Genomic DNA, 14,564 nt, shown 5'->3' on the forward strand with positions numbered 1-14,564 from the left:
CAAGTGTCCAATGTGGTCCTGACAGGAAAGACACTCACTCAAACTCTTCAGTACTGATTCACATACCATTTGTTGGAGCACTGATTTGAGGAGCTCCATGGGCAGGGTCTGCACAGCATACTCTGATGAGGTTGGAAATCCACCTAAGGTTTCCCAGCATTTGAATGGATGGATGTAAGGTTGTCTGCCTTGGATGTCTTTATCTTTTTGGTATTCTAATCAATGCAGAATCTGAGTGTCTTTCTTATTGGGATTGTAAGGAACATTAACATTGCTGGATTTCAAGGTGGGAAGAGGATTAAGGGAGTAGTTTGGGAAAGACGGGAGATTGGTTCATCTGGTTTTTTGTCCAGTTTTGAGGCAAGGAAAATGGCCTAGCGAATCAGGATGGAAAGATGTCCAAATCTCAGCCCTGTTGGAACTCTGTAGGTACCACTGTGTACACTAGCTGCCTGTGCTGCTTTTCTTGTGTAAGAGAAAACCGAGCTGGTTCTCACCTCCTCAGGGCACTCCCAGCCACACAGTGGGCTGTGAATGACGGTGGCAGGGAGGGTGAGGTGGGAGTGTTCTCAACCCCAGTCTGAGCTGCTCCAGGCGGCAAGCGCTGGCTACTCACAGGTTGCAGAATAAGCTGATGGTGTTTGGCACAAGACCAGGGCGTGAGTCACAGCGGAGCCTCTGAAAAGGCCAGCAAAGGCCCTGGCGGCTGTTCTTTCCTGACTCTGCAAGGAGTGGGAGCCCAAGGCAGCACTGATTCTCAGAGAAAAGCATCAGACACCGCTCTGTGCCCAGCTGGGCACAGAACAGACCTGCTGGAACTCTTTAGTCCTGGTGCTGGGCTGCCTGCCTCTGTAGGCTATGTAGCAGAATATGCCTGCAGCAGGCTACAGGCATTTGAGGCCATGGACTCCTGCTAAGCCTAAATTCAGTGACAAGGTCTGTGTGCTGAGATGCAGTTGTACCCTCAAGTACCTAAAATGCAGACTTAGTTGACTAGCATGTGTCTAACACAGCTCAGAATTATAAATCATGATGTCATCCTTCTGTTTTCATGTTCCTTGGCATGCCCTGTGACCCTGTGCTGTCACTGCCTTGCTGCAATAAGGACATTTGGAGGGACAGTGTCAGGGGCTTGGGAAAACAAGGAGGAAGCAGAAGGACATTTACCATCTGGGGAAAGTAGTTTAGAATGTGAAATGATCCCTTGATCTGGATGTTTCTGCTTAAGTGAGCACTACTGCAATGCTGAACAATGGAATTGAATCCAAATATCACTACACGTGGTTGCAATCAGTGGCACTGCAGCTACAGCAGACTCTTGGAGAACATTTGTTTTAAGACCTGTTCCACCTGTTCTTTAGACTAATGATGTTGAAAAGCAGCACATTGTTGCATGAACTCTTTGGTAGTTTTTCATGGCTGTAATGCTTCAGGGTGCAGATGTGGCATATAGCACTTCACCAATGTTAACTTGCCTTGTTCCAGGGAAGTTTCAAGGGCCCTTATTTCTGAAGTCTTTTTTGCTTGGAGCTGGAGGAGGGCTAAGGAACACTTCAACAGAAAGTTTTCTGAACCTCAAGCTGAGGGAAGGTCCATGGATGGTTGTGATTTCAAGTTGGCTTGCCTGAAGCCAGGGATCCAGTAAATTGAGCCAGTGTCATTTCGGGGCAAGGGGAGGTGTGGGTCGGCTGGAGATGGTCACCAGCTGACTGCAGCTCGACGGCTTAGACACTTAAGGGATTGCATGTGTAGGGAAGATTGTCATGCTGTTTGTTGAGTTTAAAGAAAGAAAAACAATTTTTAGGGCTGGTACACTAGAGGAGGAAGTTCCAGTGAGAGTTGGTTTAGATACATTATTTGGCCAAGCCTCTCCATGTAGCTATAGAAGCACATTGGGAGTATGGAGCATGCATTGGTGCACTGATCAGGGGGATAGGCATGCACACCCTGTGGGCTAGGGAGAATGGATGCATGCAACAGGAAAGAGAAATAAAAGGGTTTTCTACTATTTCTTGAAAGATCCCAAATAGCAGCAAAAGGCATGATTGGCTGGAGTCTCACATCAAATCCCACATATAGATGATCTCATCCAGGCCATTGTTTTTCATGATAACTGAGGAATTTCCAGTGTGGAAAAAAAGCAAAGTTTCCAGCCTTTTTTGTTTTTTTTTCTTTTGTGTGTGTGTGTGTGTGTGCATGTGGAGCCTAATCCATGTCCTTTAAAGCCTATCTGTTTGCACTCCATTAGATGCACAGTGTCTGTCCTTGCACGGCCTTTCTGATATGTGATTTGTATGGGAGAACTTGGCCTGGCCTGGGCATGGCCAGGAGAAGCCTGAGGACGACTCTGACAGGTGTATCCCAAAGCTTCCCCTGTACTGAAATGTTTTGAGCAGAGAACTGTAGAGGCTTGTCTTCATGGGTCTTTTCCTTCTTCCCTACTAAGATGATTTACCTTTAAATTCATAAATAGCTCTGTATAGCTTGCATTAAGAGGTTGTTTTGAGCTGTACCTTTGCTGGAACTCTTTAATCCCTCTGCAGAACAGTGTTTGTTTTCCTTGGGCAGAAGTGAATCCTGAGAACAGTCCTCCTGTGGTGCTGCTACTTGCTGGGACATGTGCTCTGGTGGCTGTGAGCATGGCCTGGCTGCATTCTGCACTGGACTGAGCCTGGTGTGGTGGGAAGGTGTGAGTTGCTGACTGAGAGTGATTGAGAGTGTGGCTGAGTGTGCAGTGTCGGGGAGACCCTGGCAGGGTGCTGCAAGGGCTGGGGAGGTGCAGAATGGTTCAGTCAGACCCACAGGCAGAGTGTCAGGTGCCACAGCAGTGCCAGTGGGAGCAGCTCTTGCGGGGGTCAGGAAGGTGAACCTGAAGGCGTAATCAAGTTGTATGAAGGTCGGGAATCCTTTGAAGCAGGCTGTTAACTGAGATGATCTGTTTTTATTTCCTCAGAGCTCTTGTCTATGCCAGCCGTAAAACGATTTTCTGTGTCGTTTGCAAAGCATCCGACTAATGGTATGTTTGCTTTCTGGATTTGATGTTCCCTCACACTTCTAACCCCATGCTCACATTCAGTTTTCTCTGCACATGTTCTCCTCTCAGCCTTCTTGTGGTTTTTTTGTGTTTGTGTATCTGGTGTCCAAACATGCTTCACCTTCCTCCATTGTCTCCTTGTGACTAATGTGCTCAGTCATACCCTGTTACTGCTCAGTGCTGCCTCTGCTCTCCCCTGAGGTGTTTTTGTCCCAGGTGAAGAGGCAGAAGCCATGGTTCTGTGAGTGTGCTGCTAAAGCAGCCTTTAACTCTGCGGTGACATTAAGGCCTCTTGCCATGCTCCTTGTCGGGAGGGTGGCGATCAGGGGGAGAATACCACTGGATTGGGGGCTGATGCCCATTCCATATCATGAAGCATCAGCAGCTTAGGTCCTCAGTTTCTACACTGCAGATTTGCAGAATGAAAACAAGAATAACACTAGGACAGCTGTGTGTCACCTGGAAGGGCCTAGTGTATGGTGGGAAAGAAGGAAGTGCACCTGGTGTAGGAGTACTGGTAGCCTTATGGCCTCCTGTTGTGAAACCTCTCTGTTAGGCTGGTCCTGTGGTTCCTCCAGGCATGGTGATGTTGGCACAGGTAGGCTCACCTTTTCTGCAGATGTTGCCCTGTGAATTGTGTCTCTCCAGAGCTCTTACTCGTCTGCTGTCGGTGGATGGTGCTGGCTTGGGGGGAGGGGATGGGCATCGTGCTACCTGGGGTGGCATCACCTGCTTCATCCCATCCTGCCTGTATCTCTGGAAGGGCTTGGTGACAGATGTCTCACAGAGCTTCTGCTAGTTCACTGTCTCTGCTTCATGTTGCTACTTGCCTGACAACCAAAGTGTGAGTCTGTGAGGTTATAGGCCACCTGCTCTGTTGTAGCAGGTGCCTTGAACAAGTGTTTACTCTCCAGCTCTTGCACAGATATTTTTAAAAAGGTTTCAAAGCACCCCTCCTCTTGCATGGCTCCTGCTGCTGAAACAAGTTGGAACCAAAGGAGATCACTGAACGCTACCAAATATTTCTGCCTGACGTGATCAAGGCAGCTTGAGAATATGAAGACATCCTGCTTGGTGTAATCTGGAAGATGAATGAAATTCAGAAGACCATTCTGAAAATGAAAGTTTTGGGAAGGATGAAATGGGAAAGGACAGGTCACTGTGGCTTTACTGTTTCAAATAACTAGAGGGAGCCTATCCTCTGTGTTTGCTTGGTTTTGGTTTTCCCAGTGTTGCCAACTGCTTGGTTTGTCTGTGTGTCTGGACAGCATTGGAGCTCACGTGGTGTATGTCAGCAGGGTGTGTTGTTCTATCTTTCCTGCAAAGGTTGTACCAAGTTCCAGCCTTTGTAAGACATGCTATAAAGCAATTGCCCCTGCTCCAAATATGATAGGGTGAAACCGGGCATCATGTTTCTCCCAAAACGCCAGTTAGTATTTCTGATGGCAAAGTGCTTCTTAATCAAGAAAACAAAGACGGGTCCAGCAAGTGAGAGCTCACAGTCAGGGATATTTGGTCTAGGATTGGCACTGCTTTGAGCAAGACGGATGTTTACCCCATGAACCACTTAAAAAACTGAATGCAAAAAGTGTTCCCAGCTCTTGAGTCTGGATTTTGTTTCTGGAGAGCTGCTTCTGTGTGGTGAAATGGAATGGGTGAACTAGGGTAGTGGTCAAGCACAGCATCAGGCCAGATGGTTTATGCCCTGGTCGCACAAGTCTTGGGTGAGTGACGCGAGTCCTGAGGCTGTGTATAGGGAGAAGACATGCCTGCATGCTGGTATCTTGTCTGCCATGCAAGGATATCACAAAAGATTGCACAGGGCTGTTATCAAAGACAGGGAAAGTCAGTGCTTCTGGGCTCTCTCTGTTCTTCCGCACTCTCAGCACTTGGCTCTCAGTCAGACCCTGCTGTCCCCCGAAGTCCCTTGCACAACCTCTGCTCATTTGATGCTGGGCCATTTGCTCTTTTCCCATGCTGATGTGCCTGGCTGCGCGTGGATGCAGAACTCAAACACTGTTGGCAGTCTTGGCACTGTTGGATTTCTCATCTGAGCTGCGGAAGGGCGTCTGGCCCTGAACCTGATCTTTTTATCTAGCCAAACCTGAACTGCACCGGACTTGGAATGTGTCCTGGAATTTATTCACTTGTCAAACTTTCCCTTACAAAGGTCAGCCCTCGCTGCTCAGGAAATGCCCTGTGCTGCAGCTGGGTGAAGCCTGGGCTGGGTGGGAGTCTGGTCTGCCCTGATGTCACTGGGGGGACATAACTCTTAAGGGCATTCCTGACCTGCTTGCTGTGGGAGGGATTTGGCTTAATGTGTGGTGTGGGTGCTTCTCACCCAGCAGCCCTGGTGCTGGCAGCTCCATCCCCACATCTCCGCAGTTTCTCTGTCCCCAGCTGTACCTGCCCCTCTCCTCTCACTCTCTATGGCCCCTTTCCTCCAGATGTGTTGGAGCACCAGCACGTTGCCCAGTTGCTACGCCGTTTTTCCTCTGACTGTGCCACGAGCCGGACCATCTCCTTGGATGCCACCCTAGCCCATCACCTGCAGCAGTGCTCCTACCACCTGCGCCTCTTCAGGAGCTGGCTGATCTCAGGGCAGGATGACTTGGAGTGTCTTTACGGTACTGCACGCTGCAGCTGCCTCTGTCCCATGCTCTTGTAGCTGAGCAGGGACCACTGTCTGCTTGAGAGTGCAAAGTATGCTTTGCTTCTGAAAAAGGAAAGTGTTTCCCTCACCAAATCTCGAAGGTCTCTGGGCTGCTGCAGCAGCAAGCTGTGTGGGCTGTTGTACCAGCAGTTTTGGAGCCTTAGGCAGGAGCCTTTCCACATGGAGCCTCCGCTCCCCAACTGGCTGTAACTGCTCTTTCCATCTTTGGCAATTGTTTGTTGCTTCCTTCCTTTAGCCAGGGTAAGCCCTTAAGCTCCCTTCAGGGTAGGCGCTGAGCTGCTATTGATGGGATGCCCTGCTGGCAGGATGCTCTGTTCAGGTCTTGGTGAGCTGCCAGAGTGTCCCCTTAGTAATGGAGGAACCAAAGTCAGTAGTGAGAGTATAGGAAGAGATTAAGGAGGTGCTGCAGCTGGTCACAAGCTGAATGAACTTGCTGTGGAAATTTTGGGGAACTGAGTGCTTGTGGATGTGTTGTATCTAGAGAGACTGAGTTAAGACAGGGCAGAGCTGAGCTTCTATGTGGCTGCACTGCATGGCATCTTTCCTGCCTGATAGGGCCTCTCAGTGTGTCCTGTCTCTGGTGGGAAGAGGTAGGCAACTTCAGCATTGAATCCAGATGTTACAAATCAAAGCTTGCTGCTGTTTCTCGGGTGTTTTTTCAGCCTCTGTCACAGACGGGAGGTCTGGTGCATGGAGGCCTTGGTGCTTCTCATACAGGCAGAAAGATTGCTGCTCCCTGAACGAGGCAGCGAGCTGGGGCTGGCTGCTGAGGTTTACCTGCACCATAGGAGCTGCTCGGAGCATGTGGCTTGCTGAGCTGTGTGGTGTGATGCATGGATCCCCTTTTCCATTCAGACCCACAGGTGGAAGGGGCACAGACAGCGCAGCCTTCCATGTAGTGAAGCAGCAGGACCGAGCATTTTCAGAGCCTGGAAGATGAGAATTTTTCTTACACATCTGTTTTTCCTTGATATGGCCCTTTCTGTCAAGCAGACAATTTGGAGACAACTGCTTTTCACATGTAATTAGGACAATTCCTTGATCTCCTGGCAACAAATGCTAAAAAGGAGCAGAAATGCTTCAAGGGAAGAGATGCTGGATCACAGCAGACTGCTCCAGAGCCAGGGCTGAGCAAGTCTTGGCCATGTTTGTGAGTTTGGGTGGGGAGAGAAAATGAGCTCAGTGCTTTGGACACAGCAGGCTGCTGGGAGGCACATCCTGCCTCAACACAGCCAGACACAGGCGTTAGGTGCTCCTCACCTATCTCCTTACCAGCGCAGCAGTCCTCCCAGCTGGAAATCAAATCTCCACCACCAAGCTCATGCTGTTTTCCCAGTCCAACAGCAAGCCCACAGTTCATTGATGTGTTTGGGATTCCTGCTGAGGCTCTTCTCAGCAGACATGGTTGGCAGCCCAGGTTTCTTCCTTGTGAAAACTGCATTCTTCTGTCCTCTCTTGGCTTTCCACTGTACTTCTATCCATACAAAGGAAACATGAATTAGAAGATAGAATCAGTGAGTCAGAAGTATGCAGTTGGCATCCATAGTTGGAAAGATCAACAGTGGAGCCCTGAAGGAATGTTTAGGAACCTGTGGTCATAGCTGGGAAAAAAGAAATGTGTGAAGTAAATTCATATTGGTAATGAATCACACTGGTACTGAAGCCAAAGGTCAGCTGTGGACACAGAGCGGCCCTGTGATGATGAGCAGGAAAGTAGTGGTGAAGTCCGGTGTAAATGAATTTAAATTACAAAAGGAAACAGCCCCAAACTCTTATATATAAAAATAGTGGCCTCTGATCTGACCATCATCACTTGAGACACTGTGGAAAAGGTAGAAATTTGCAAAATTAGAAATCTGGGAAGGATGTTTGTAATAGTGGTCTGAGTGGCCTGAGGGAAGGGGTGGGGATCCAGTTTTGTGTAGATCCAGGAGCAAGAAGATTTCTAATGGAGAGAGCTGAGACACTTTGGACAGAAGTGGGTTTTTTCCCAGCTCCTGACCATGGTACCTGGGGATGTTGGGAGCTTAACTGAGTTCAAGGGGAGACGAGAATATGGAAGAGACAGGCGATGTCCGTAGCAATTCCGAGCTGTGGGTCACTGATGTTTGGGGCACATGACTAGACAGTCACATGTGCTGTCTAGACTCGTAACCCTTCATATACAATATACATGTGGCATGTTGGAATTCGTCCAGGAAAATAGGGGTGGATTGCTGATGCATGTCAGAGAGGAGCCTGGTGAGTGCTTTTGTTTTTGCTGCGACTGGACAAGTGCTTCTTCACTCTAGAAGAGCTGGCATGCAGAACATTGGCACACAGAACCTCCTCTGTGGGCTGCTGTTGGATGTTGGTACAAAATGGATGGAATTCTGTCCAGTTTCTCGTGCCATTGCCTGCATCACTCCTGCCCTTCAGGCCCCAGGAAAGAGTTTAGGGGAACATCAGCAATAGCTGCACAGTCAGCACAGGGTAACTGTCAGTCAAGGATGGTTCCTGTGGCTTGCTGTCACTTTTTATTTTTCTTGCCCCTTCCCAAAGGTGTTGGTTCTTTGCTAGCTGTGTGTGGTGCAGCAGTGGTTGGAGCCTTCACTGGAAACACGTAGGGATTGTGGTCCATAGTGGTGGCTGCTGCCTTAGCTGTGTTGAGGTGGCATGAGCCACTTTTGGCCTCTTCCCCAGCAGCTCAGCAGGTCTAGGGAAGTGTGCAGGGAAGTGAGGTCCCATACACAAACGAGAAAGAGTCCTTGAACACAGTACTCCTCCAGCTTGAAAGAGGAGGAAACTTTGGCCATTTTATTCTGCCTGCTCAAGAGTGGTGCAGTGCCACAGCGCTGTGCAGAGCTGCATGAGCAGGCACCTGGCACTTTGGGGATACAGGTATATGATTTCACACCAGCTGTGTGTCAGTGTCTAATGTTTCTTTTAATGCTGGACCTTTGATTTCCTCATCTTACTAGAGGGGAGCCCAAGCACTCAGATCCCCATTGGTGCCCCCAGTGTATCTTGTAACATTGCTTTGCCATATCTTATATTTAAACTTCCTTTTTTTCTTTAGAGACCACAATACCTGAGCCAACTTTGGCCCCTCTGAAACCAGATTCTGTTGTGAAATGACATTAGCCTCAAACTGGGCTGCTCCACAACTGACTTCCGTGACCATTTTAAGTTTTGCCCTCACCTTTTTCGTTTAGCTCTGTCTCCCAGGAGGCCTCTGAGAAAATAAAGGAGGTACATTCTTCCTTGCTCAACACTTCCACTCTCAGGACTTCTCAGCAACAGACACAAAAATGTGGTCTTTTTCCTGTATCTTATGGTGCTTCATCCTAGCTGAGGATTTGTTATCCTTTCTGTCTTGAATTATGTTTGTAGGCTCTTTGTGTCATAGGTAACCTCGTGAACGCTCTGGAGGATTCCTTATCTCCGCCAACTGTTATTTATTGCAGTGAACACCTTCATGGCTCATGCTCCTTGCCTCTTGCAGAGGGTTAGGTGAGGGTATTGGAGCAGAGCCTGTCCTGGAGGTAACTGGAACACCTGTCTGCAGTACACAAACAGGTGCTCCAGGGCTTCTCCTGAGCTGCTGCTAAGCTGCAGTTGTCAGTTTTATCCTGTTGGTGTGCTGGGCAGACATCCTGCCATGGATTGCATCAAGAACTCTCTTACTTTTTGCATTTCAAAGTATTTTTCTTTCTCTGTAGAAACAAACACAGTTTCTTTCCAGAGTCTTTTTGAGGTCCTTGGAGGAGACTGGGGGGGGTGGGGGGTCACAGAATGGGAACCCTGAGGAGTTGAGAGGCCATTAAACTTGAGAGGTGCAGAGCGGGGGGCAGCCTCATTCCATATACCCAGGGACTCATCTGTTTCTTCCTTGCTCCTCTGACAGTTCAGGTTGGCTTGGTTCCACAAGGCATTTACAGGAAGCTGGGATGAAGAGGAAGATGCTTTGCTATGATACTTTGCTGGTTTGGGCAGCAAAGGATTTATTCTGAATAGTTGTGATGCAGCTTAGCTCAGAGAAAGTGTCTGAGATGCCTATTTCTGCTCATTCTGGGTTTGCTGGCAGTAAAGTCTAGTTAAGGGGACAAATAATTCACGTCATTACCCAGCCCCTCCTTTGGACACAGTATGTCAGGGGTGCACAGGGGGCTGATGTGACAGGGAGGTTCTGTGGCTTCCTGCAGCTGCTGCAGTGTGTGCTCCCTGCTGTGGGGAGAGGGGGCTGTGCCAGGCAGGGGGTCACCAGCAGTGGGACCTCTTTGATGGAAATTCTGTTGGCACCACTTTGATTCTGTTGGGCTTCTGTAAGAGGGGGCACTGTGCCAAGCTCTCCGTCATGGCCGTGTATTTTAAGTGTCCCAGGCTCAGCAGCAAAAATGGCAGCTGCCAGATACTTTTCCTCCTCTCCCCTCCATGCGTACTCAGGTGCTTGCTTTTGGATCTGTTACTGCATGGGATTGCTTCGTGGTGATTCTCTTGGGCTAGAAGAGATGACCTGAGGCCTGAGTGTGCCTGTTGTTTGATTCCCAGAGTGCCCAGCTCCTTCAGCCATGTGTGCTCCTGCATGGATTTTCCCTGCTGTTTCCTCTATTCATTTTCTGCTTGGGTCTCTTTCCAGGTTTTGAAGGCTGTTCCATGGTTCCCACCATCTATCCCCTGGAGACCCTGCACAACTCCCTCTCTTTGCGGCAGGTCAACGAGTTCCTGACAGCCGTGTGCAGGAGCTGCAGTGAATCGCATGTCCAGTCCACCGCAGGTACTGGTCAGGTGGGCTTGTCTCTGGCAAGGCAAGGAGCACTCCTGCTCTTTTACATTCCTGGGACAAATCAGCTCTCTTACATTCCTGGGACAGGACTGGAGATAAGTGCAGTCCCTAGAGCCTGTCCCAGAGTGTTCTAGCCCAGGAATGAGCCATGGGACCCAGCTCAAAGGCGTCCTAGGCCACTTACGTGACAAATAATCAGTAGTGTCTGTCTGTAGCTGATGAGTACAGTGATGAGGATACCGACTCCAGCTTTGGAAATCTTAGCCTCAGATTCCCAGGAGCTGATGAGCAGGCATGGCTCTGAATTGGCACTGGTCTTTAGCTCGTCCCAGAGCACCTGCTCATGACTGCTGGGCTGTGAGCCGTTCCTTTATGTCTGTCGGAATATTGCTGATCTCTGTATTTTTTTTCTTGAAGCTTTGTTTGATTCAATGATTGGGAGCCAGATACCAGGAGACCCCTTTATGTCCCAGCGAATCCTGTCGTCGTCGTCCTTGCCGCTGCGCCCGCGTTCGGATAAGCCCCCTTGGTGTGAGTGTGCTCTGCTCTCGGTCAGGGCAAATGTAATGGGGAGGGAGGGAAGTTTGTGAAGTCAGCAAGGTCAAGAAAACAGTCTGGCTGAAAACAGTTGTTTAATTCTCCTCCTTTAATGGACTAGATACAATCTAGATATTGCTCTAATTTTGCTTATTGTGCAATATAAGGCAAGAATAAGCATTAGTAGAGAATCAATATTTCTTTCTCTAGTGTTGACTCTCTCTCAACACTCAGGGATTGTGTGTGTCAGAAACTGAAGCTGGGATTGTTCCATAATAGTAAGGGAATTAAATAAATTGGTTTTAATTTTGAAGCGAAACATCACACTTCACATTTTGTGCTGTGACAACAGAATCCACTCTTGGCTGTATGCCAACATAGCACTGGATTACAAGGTAGAATTGTACTCTGTGTGCTTGGGTTTTCATCAGCTGAACTGCTGGAAATGCCCAAGATCAGCTGCAAGCCCCTGACAGCTTGGTCACACAGCATATAGACAGCCATCACCTCTTGGTTGTAGAACTGTGGGACTGTGACAGTTCGGGTGGGAAATACCAGCTACATGTTTTAAGGTTTTTCTTCCTCTTTGCAGATAGCAGTGGCCCCTCCAGTACCGTCTCCAGTGCAGGCCCGTCCTCCCCAACTTCTGTGGATAACTGTGCTCGTTTCAGCTTCACTGAGAAACTTTCCATCAGCCCCCCAAGAAGCGAGGAGCAGCTGACTAGCCAGTCCCCTGAGCAGGAAGAGTGTCAAGCTCCAGGCAGAGGGTTTGACGTGCAGGGTGGCGTGTCTGGGCTGTCAGTAGCAGAGCCAAGTGCCCCAGAGACCCTGATCTGGAATAAGGGCCCAGAGCCAGGCATAATTCTGGAGCTGTGCAAGAAGGAGCTGGCAGGGGAGGATGCTAACTCAGAAGAGAAGAGCATGGGGGAGCAGGATGAAGAAAAATCATCTGAGGAAATGTTAGAGCCAAGTAACATAGGAAACCCAAAGTGTGGTGAGGGGTTTGACCTGAGGCTGGTTGGGGAGACAGTGAAGCCAGGTGAGGGGTCTGTCAGGGGAATGACTGGCCTGGATCAGTCTGGGCTGTCCAAGGAGATCCTGGTGCCCTGTGAAGAGGAAGAAGTGTTGGACCCAGAGCATACAGGCAAGGAGCTGCTGGGGGACAGTGCTCTGTCAGACCAGCTTTTCTCTGGTCACCTGTGCCAGGTGCAGCCACTGCCTCCTGAGGAGAATGTGGAGGAACTGCAGCTGCTGTGTCAGAAGGATCAGCAAATTTAGTGGCTTACTGGACAGTACACTGCAAGCAGTTCTAAGCCTGAAAGCAGCCCAGCTTCCTGCTTGGCACCTCACACAGCTGGCGGTCCATAGCAGAGAAGAAGCCACGTCCCAGGGCCACAGGACTCTGTGGTGTGGACGAGACTGCTTTGCTCCTCCACAAGCCAGCTCTTTGCCATTCAGCAAGAATGTTTGCCTCGTTAAATGATCAACAATGCAGTCTTGGTACTGGCATGGCACCTCCATGGAGCAGGGACATGGTGCTGCACTGGTGTCCCAAGGGCTTTGTGCTCACTGGGACAGCAGCATTAGAGGACTGGTACAGCCAAGGCGTTTAGGGTGGTAAGTCCAAAAGGGACAGATCCTCCCTTGTGACCTTTTGGCCCGCAGCCTTCAGAGAAAGGCATTCTGGGCCCAAATTAATCAGATCCATCACAACCACCAACCTCTTCTCTGTTTCTTCCTTCTTCCTCTCTCAATTCTCCCTGCTGGCCACCAAAATCAGGTCCAGAGAGTCCATGATAGGAAAACTAGCAGAAGCAGAAAGCATTCTGAATGAGTGTGGAAAAGAAGGGTAGTGAGGGCATCAGGTTTGACTGCCACTCGCAAGGAAACATCCCTTTGGCATGGCCTTGGGTGTTTCCCTGCTGGGCTGGGGCAGGCAGGAGCCTGGGGATCCAGCCTGAGAGAGGTGTGCAGGGAAGACACACACAGGTTTTTTTTTTTTCTCGTCCCCAAGGATCAGGCAGGGTACAGCTCTGGGGTCTTGGTGAAAGGGATTAAAAGAAACTGCTATCTTGACAATTCAGGACTATTAGAAACCAATAAGGATAAATCTTTATTATATAAAATGAAAAGTATTTAACGGATATTTATGTAAATGCCTTGTGAGCACAAGCCTGAGGGCAAGATTGATACGGGTGTCCCTGCCGCATCCAGAGTGCCGGCCAGGGCTGTGCTTCCTTCTCCTCCTGTATTTATGGACAAGTCTGCGTGTCTGTCTATAGCTAGGATCTGTGTTTTTGTGAAGCTGTGCCCAAAGATCTCTATGCTGTGTTGTGACAATGTGTGTTCACAGTAAATCTATGCTGTGGGTCCACTGTCTCTCTGTCTCTGAAGCTGACTTTGCAGCAGTGTCTATGTGCCAAAGCTTGCAGGTGCTTGGAACAGTAAGCCCTGCTCATGCTCTGTTGTTCTGGAAGAGCAGCTGTAGCTGGAGTCAGGCCTGCAGAGTAAAAGCACAGGCTCCAGGCCAGGGAAAAACCCTCCTTTTTTCTACATGGGAGAACTGGTCATACTGGGGAAGAGCTCCTGGCTTCCCAGGTCTCAGGGGCATTTGTGGTAGAATGAAGACCCTGGAATGGTGTGCTCAGCTCCTTTCACTTGGTCCACACCTTCCGTCACTTCAAGCATGGGTGTCATGTCCTTTTCCTCATGCCCAGTAATCCCAAGCTGCCACTTTGGGCATGTAAGAAAGGTCATGTTTACTTGCACTGAGAATGGAGCAGTCATGCAGCTGCCCAGGGTGCAGCACTGCGTGGGGGTACCCCAGCCCCACTCCCAGCTTGCTGTGCCTGCCCTGCACTCTCTCTCCCTGCATTACAGATCTGCACAAACAGAGGCCTTGGCCATGGGGTTGCAGCCAACCCTCGCCCCTGCGCTGGCTGAGGGACCACAGGTGACTGAGCATCATGCATGAGATTTCTCCTTGGGCACTGACAGTGGCCTGTGGCACCTGCTGCCACCAGCACTGCTCTGGCAGCCACGTCCCTGCTGAGCACCAACCACATCTCCTGCCAGGACCTGTGTGTTTCTGTGCGGGGACAGGGTTGTTGCCACAATAGACCCAACAGCACCTGCTGCAGGGGTCATTGCTGAGAGGGGCATGGAGCAGGGCCTCTGGGGTGGGCGTGTGGTTCTCAGGTGCTGACCCTACAGAGCCTGATGCTTGTCACTGCACACCTTTGGGAGACGCACTGCAGTCACAGGACCTTGGTTAGCTGGAGTATGACCAGAGACAGTGCTCATTTACCTGAAAAGTAGCTGTGTGTGGAAATAGTTCCTGGTTTATGGTAACAGTTCATGGTTCCTCCCATCAGCACCAGGTTTGGCAGCTGCCCTGCCAAAACCATTGGGGCCTGCAAAAGCTGTGGTGTGTTCTGGGGCAATGATGGCCTCTCCCCTGAGGACTGTAGCACAGAACCTGCTTTCTTTTTTCCTGGCATCCACCTGTGTCATTGTTTCCTTCTGAGGACAGGCAGGCAGGAACAAAACTAACT

At 49.7% G+C, this 14,564-nt stretch overlaps 1 protein-coding gene across 7 annotated transcripts in view; it reads left to right on the plus strand.

Annotated features, from left to right (window-relative positions):
• The window catches only part of PPIP5K1 (diphosphoinositol pentakisphosphate kinase 1), a 39,990-nt gene extending 26,601 nt beyond the window's left edge, over positions 1-13,389 (plus strand). For 3 of the 7 annotated variants that reach the window (XM_053988428.1, XM_053988430.1, XM_053988429.1), the window contains 6 exons: positions 2,954-3,016; positions 3,591-3,632; positions 5,482-5,661; positions 10,327-10,464; positions 10,891-11,004; positions 11,603-13,389. In XM_053988428.1, the coding sequence (XP_053844403.1) occupies positions 2,954-3,016; positions 3,591-3,632; positions 5,482-5,661; positions 10,327-10,464; positions 10,891-11,004; positions 11,603-12,288 (1,223 nt within the window). In that variant the 3' untranslated portion in view covers positions 12,289-13,389. The remainder of the gene's footprint in view (positions 1-2,953; positions 3,017-3,590; positions 3,633-5,481; positions 5,662-10,326; positions 10,465-10,890; positions 11,005-11,602) is intronic. The other 4 variants (XM_053988431.1, XM_053988435.1, XM_053988433.1 and 1 more) reach the window with 2 other exon arrangements.
• Positions 13,390-14,564: the final 1,175 nt, after the last annotated feature.

This window comes from Vidua macroura, chromosome 12 (genome assembly GCF_024509145.1).
Source record: "Vidua macroura isolate BioBank_ID:100142 chromosome 12, ASM2450914v1, whole genome shotgun sequence".
NCBI lineage: Eukaryota > Metazoa > Chordata > Aves > Passeriformes > Viduidae > Vidua > Vidua macroura.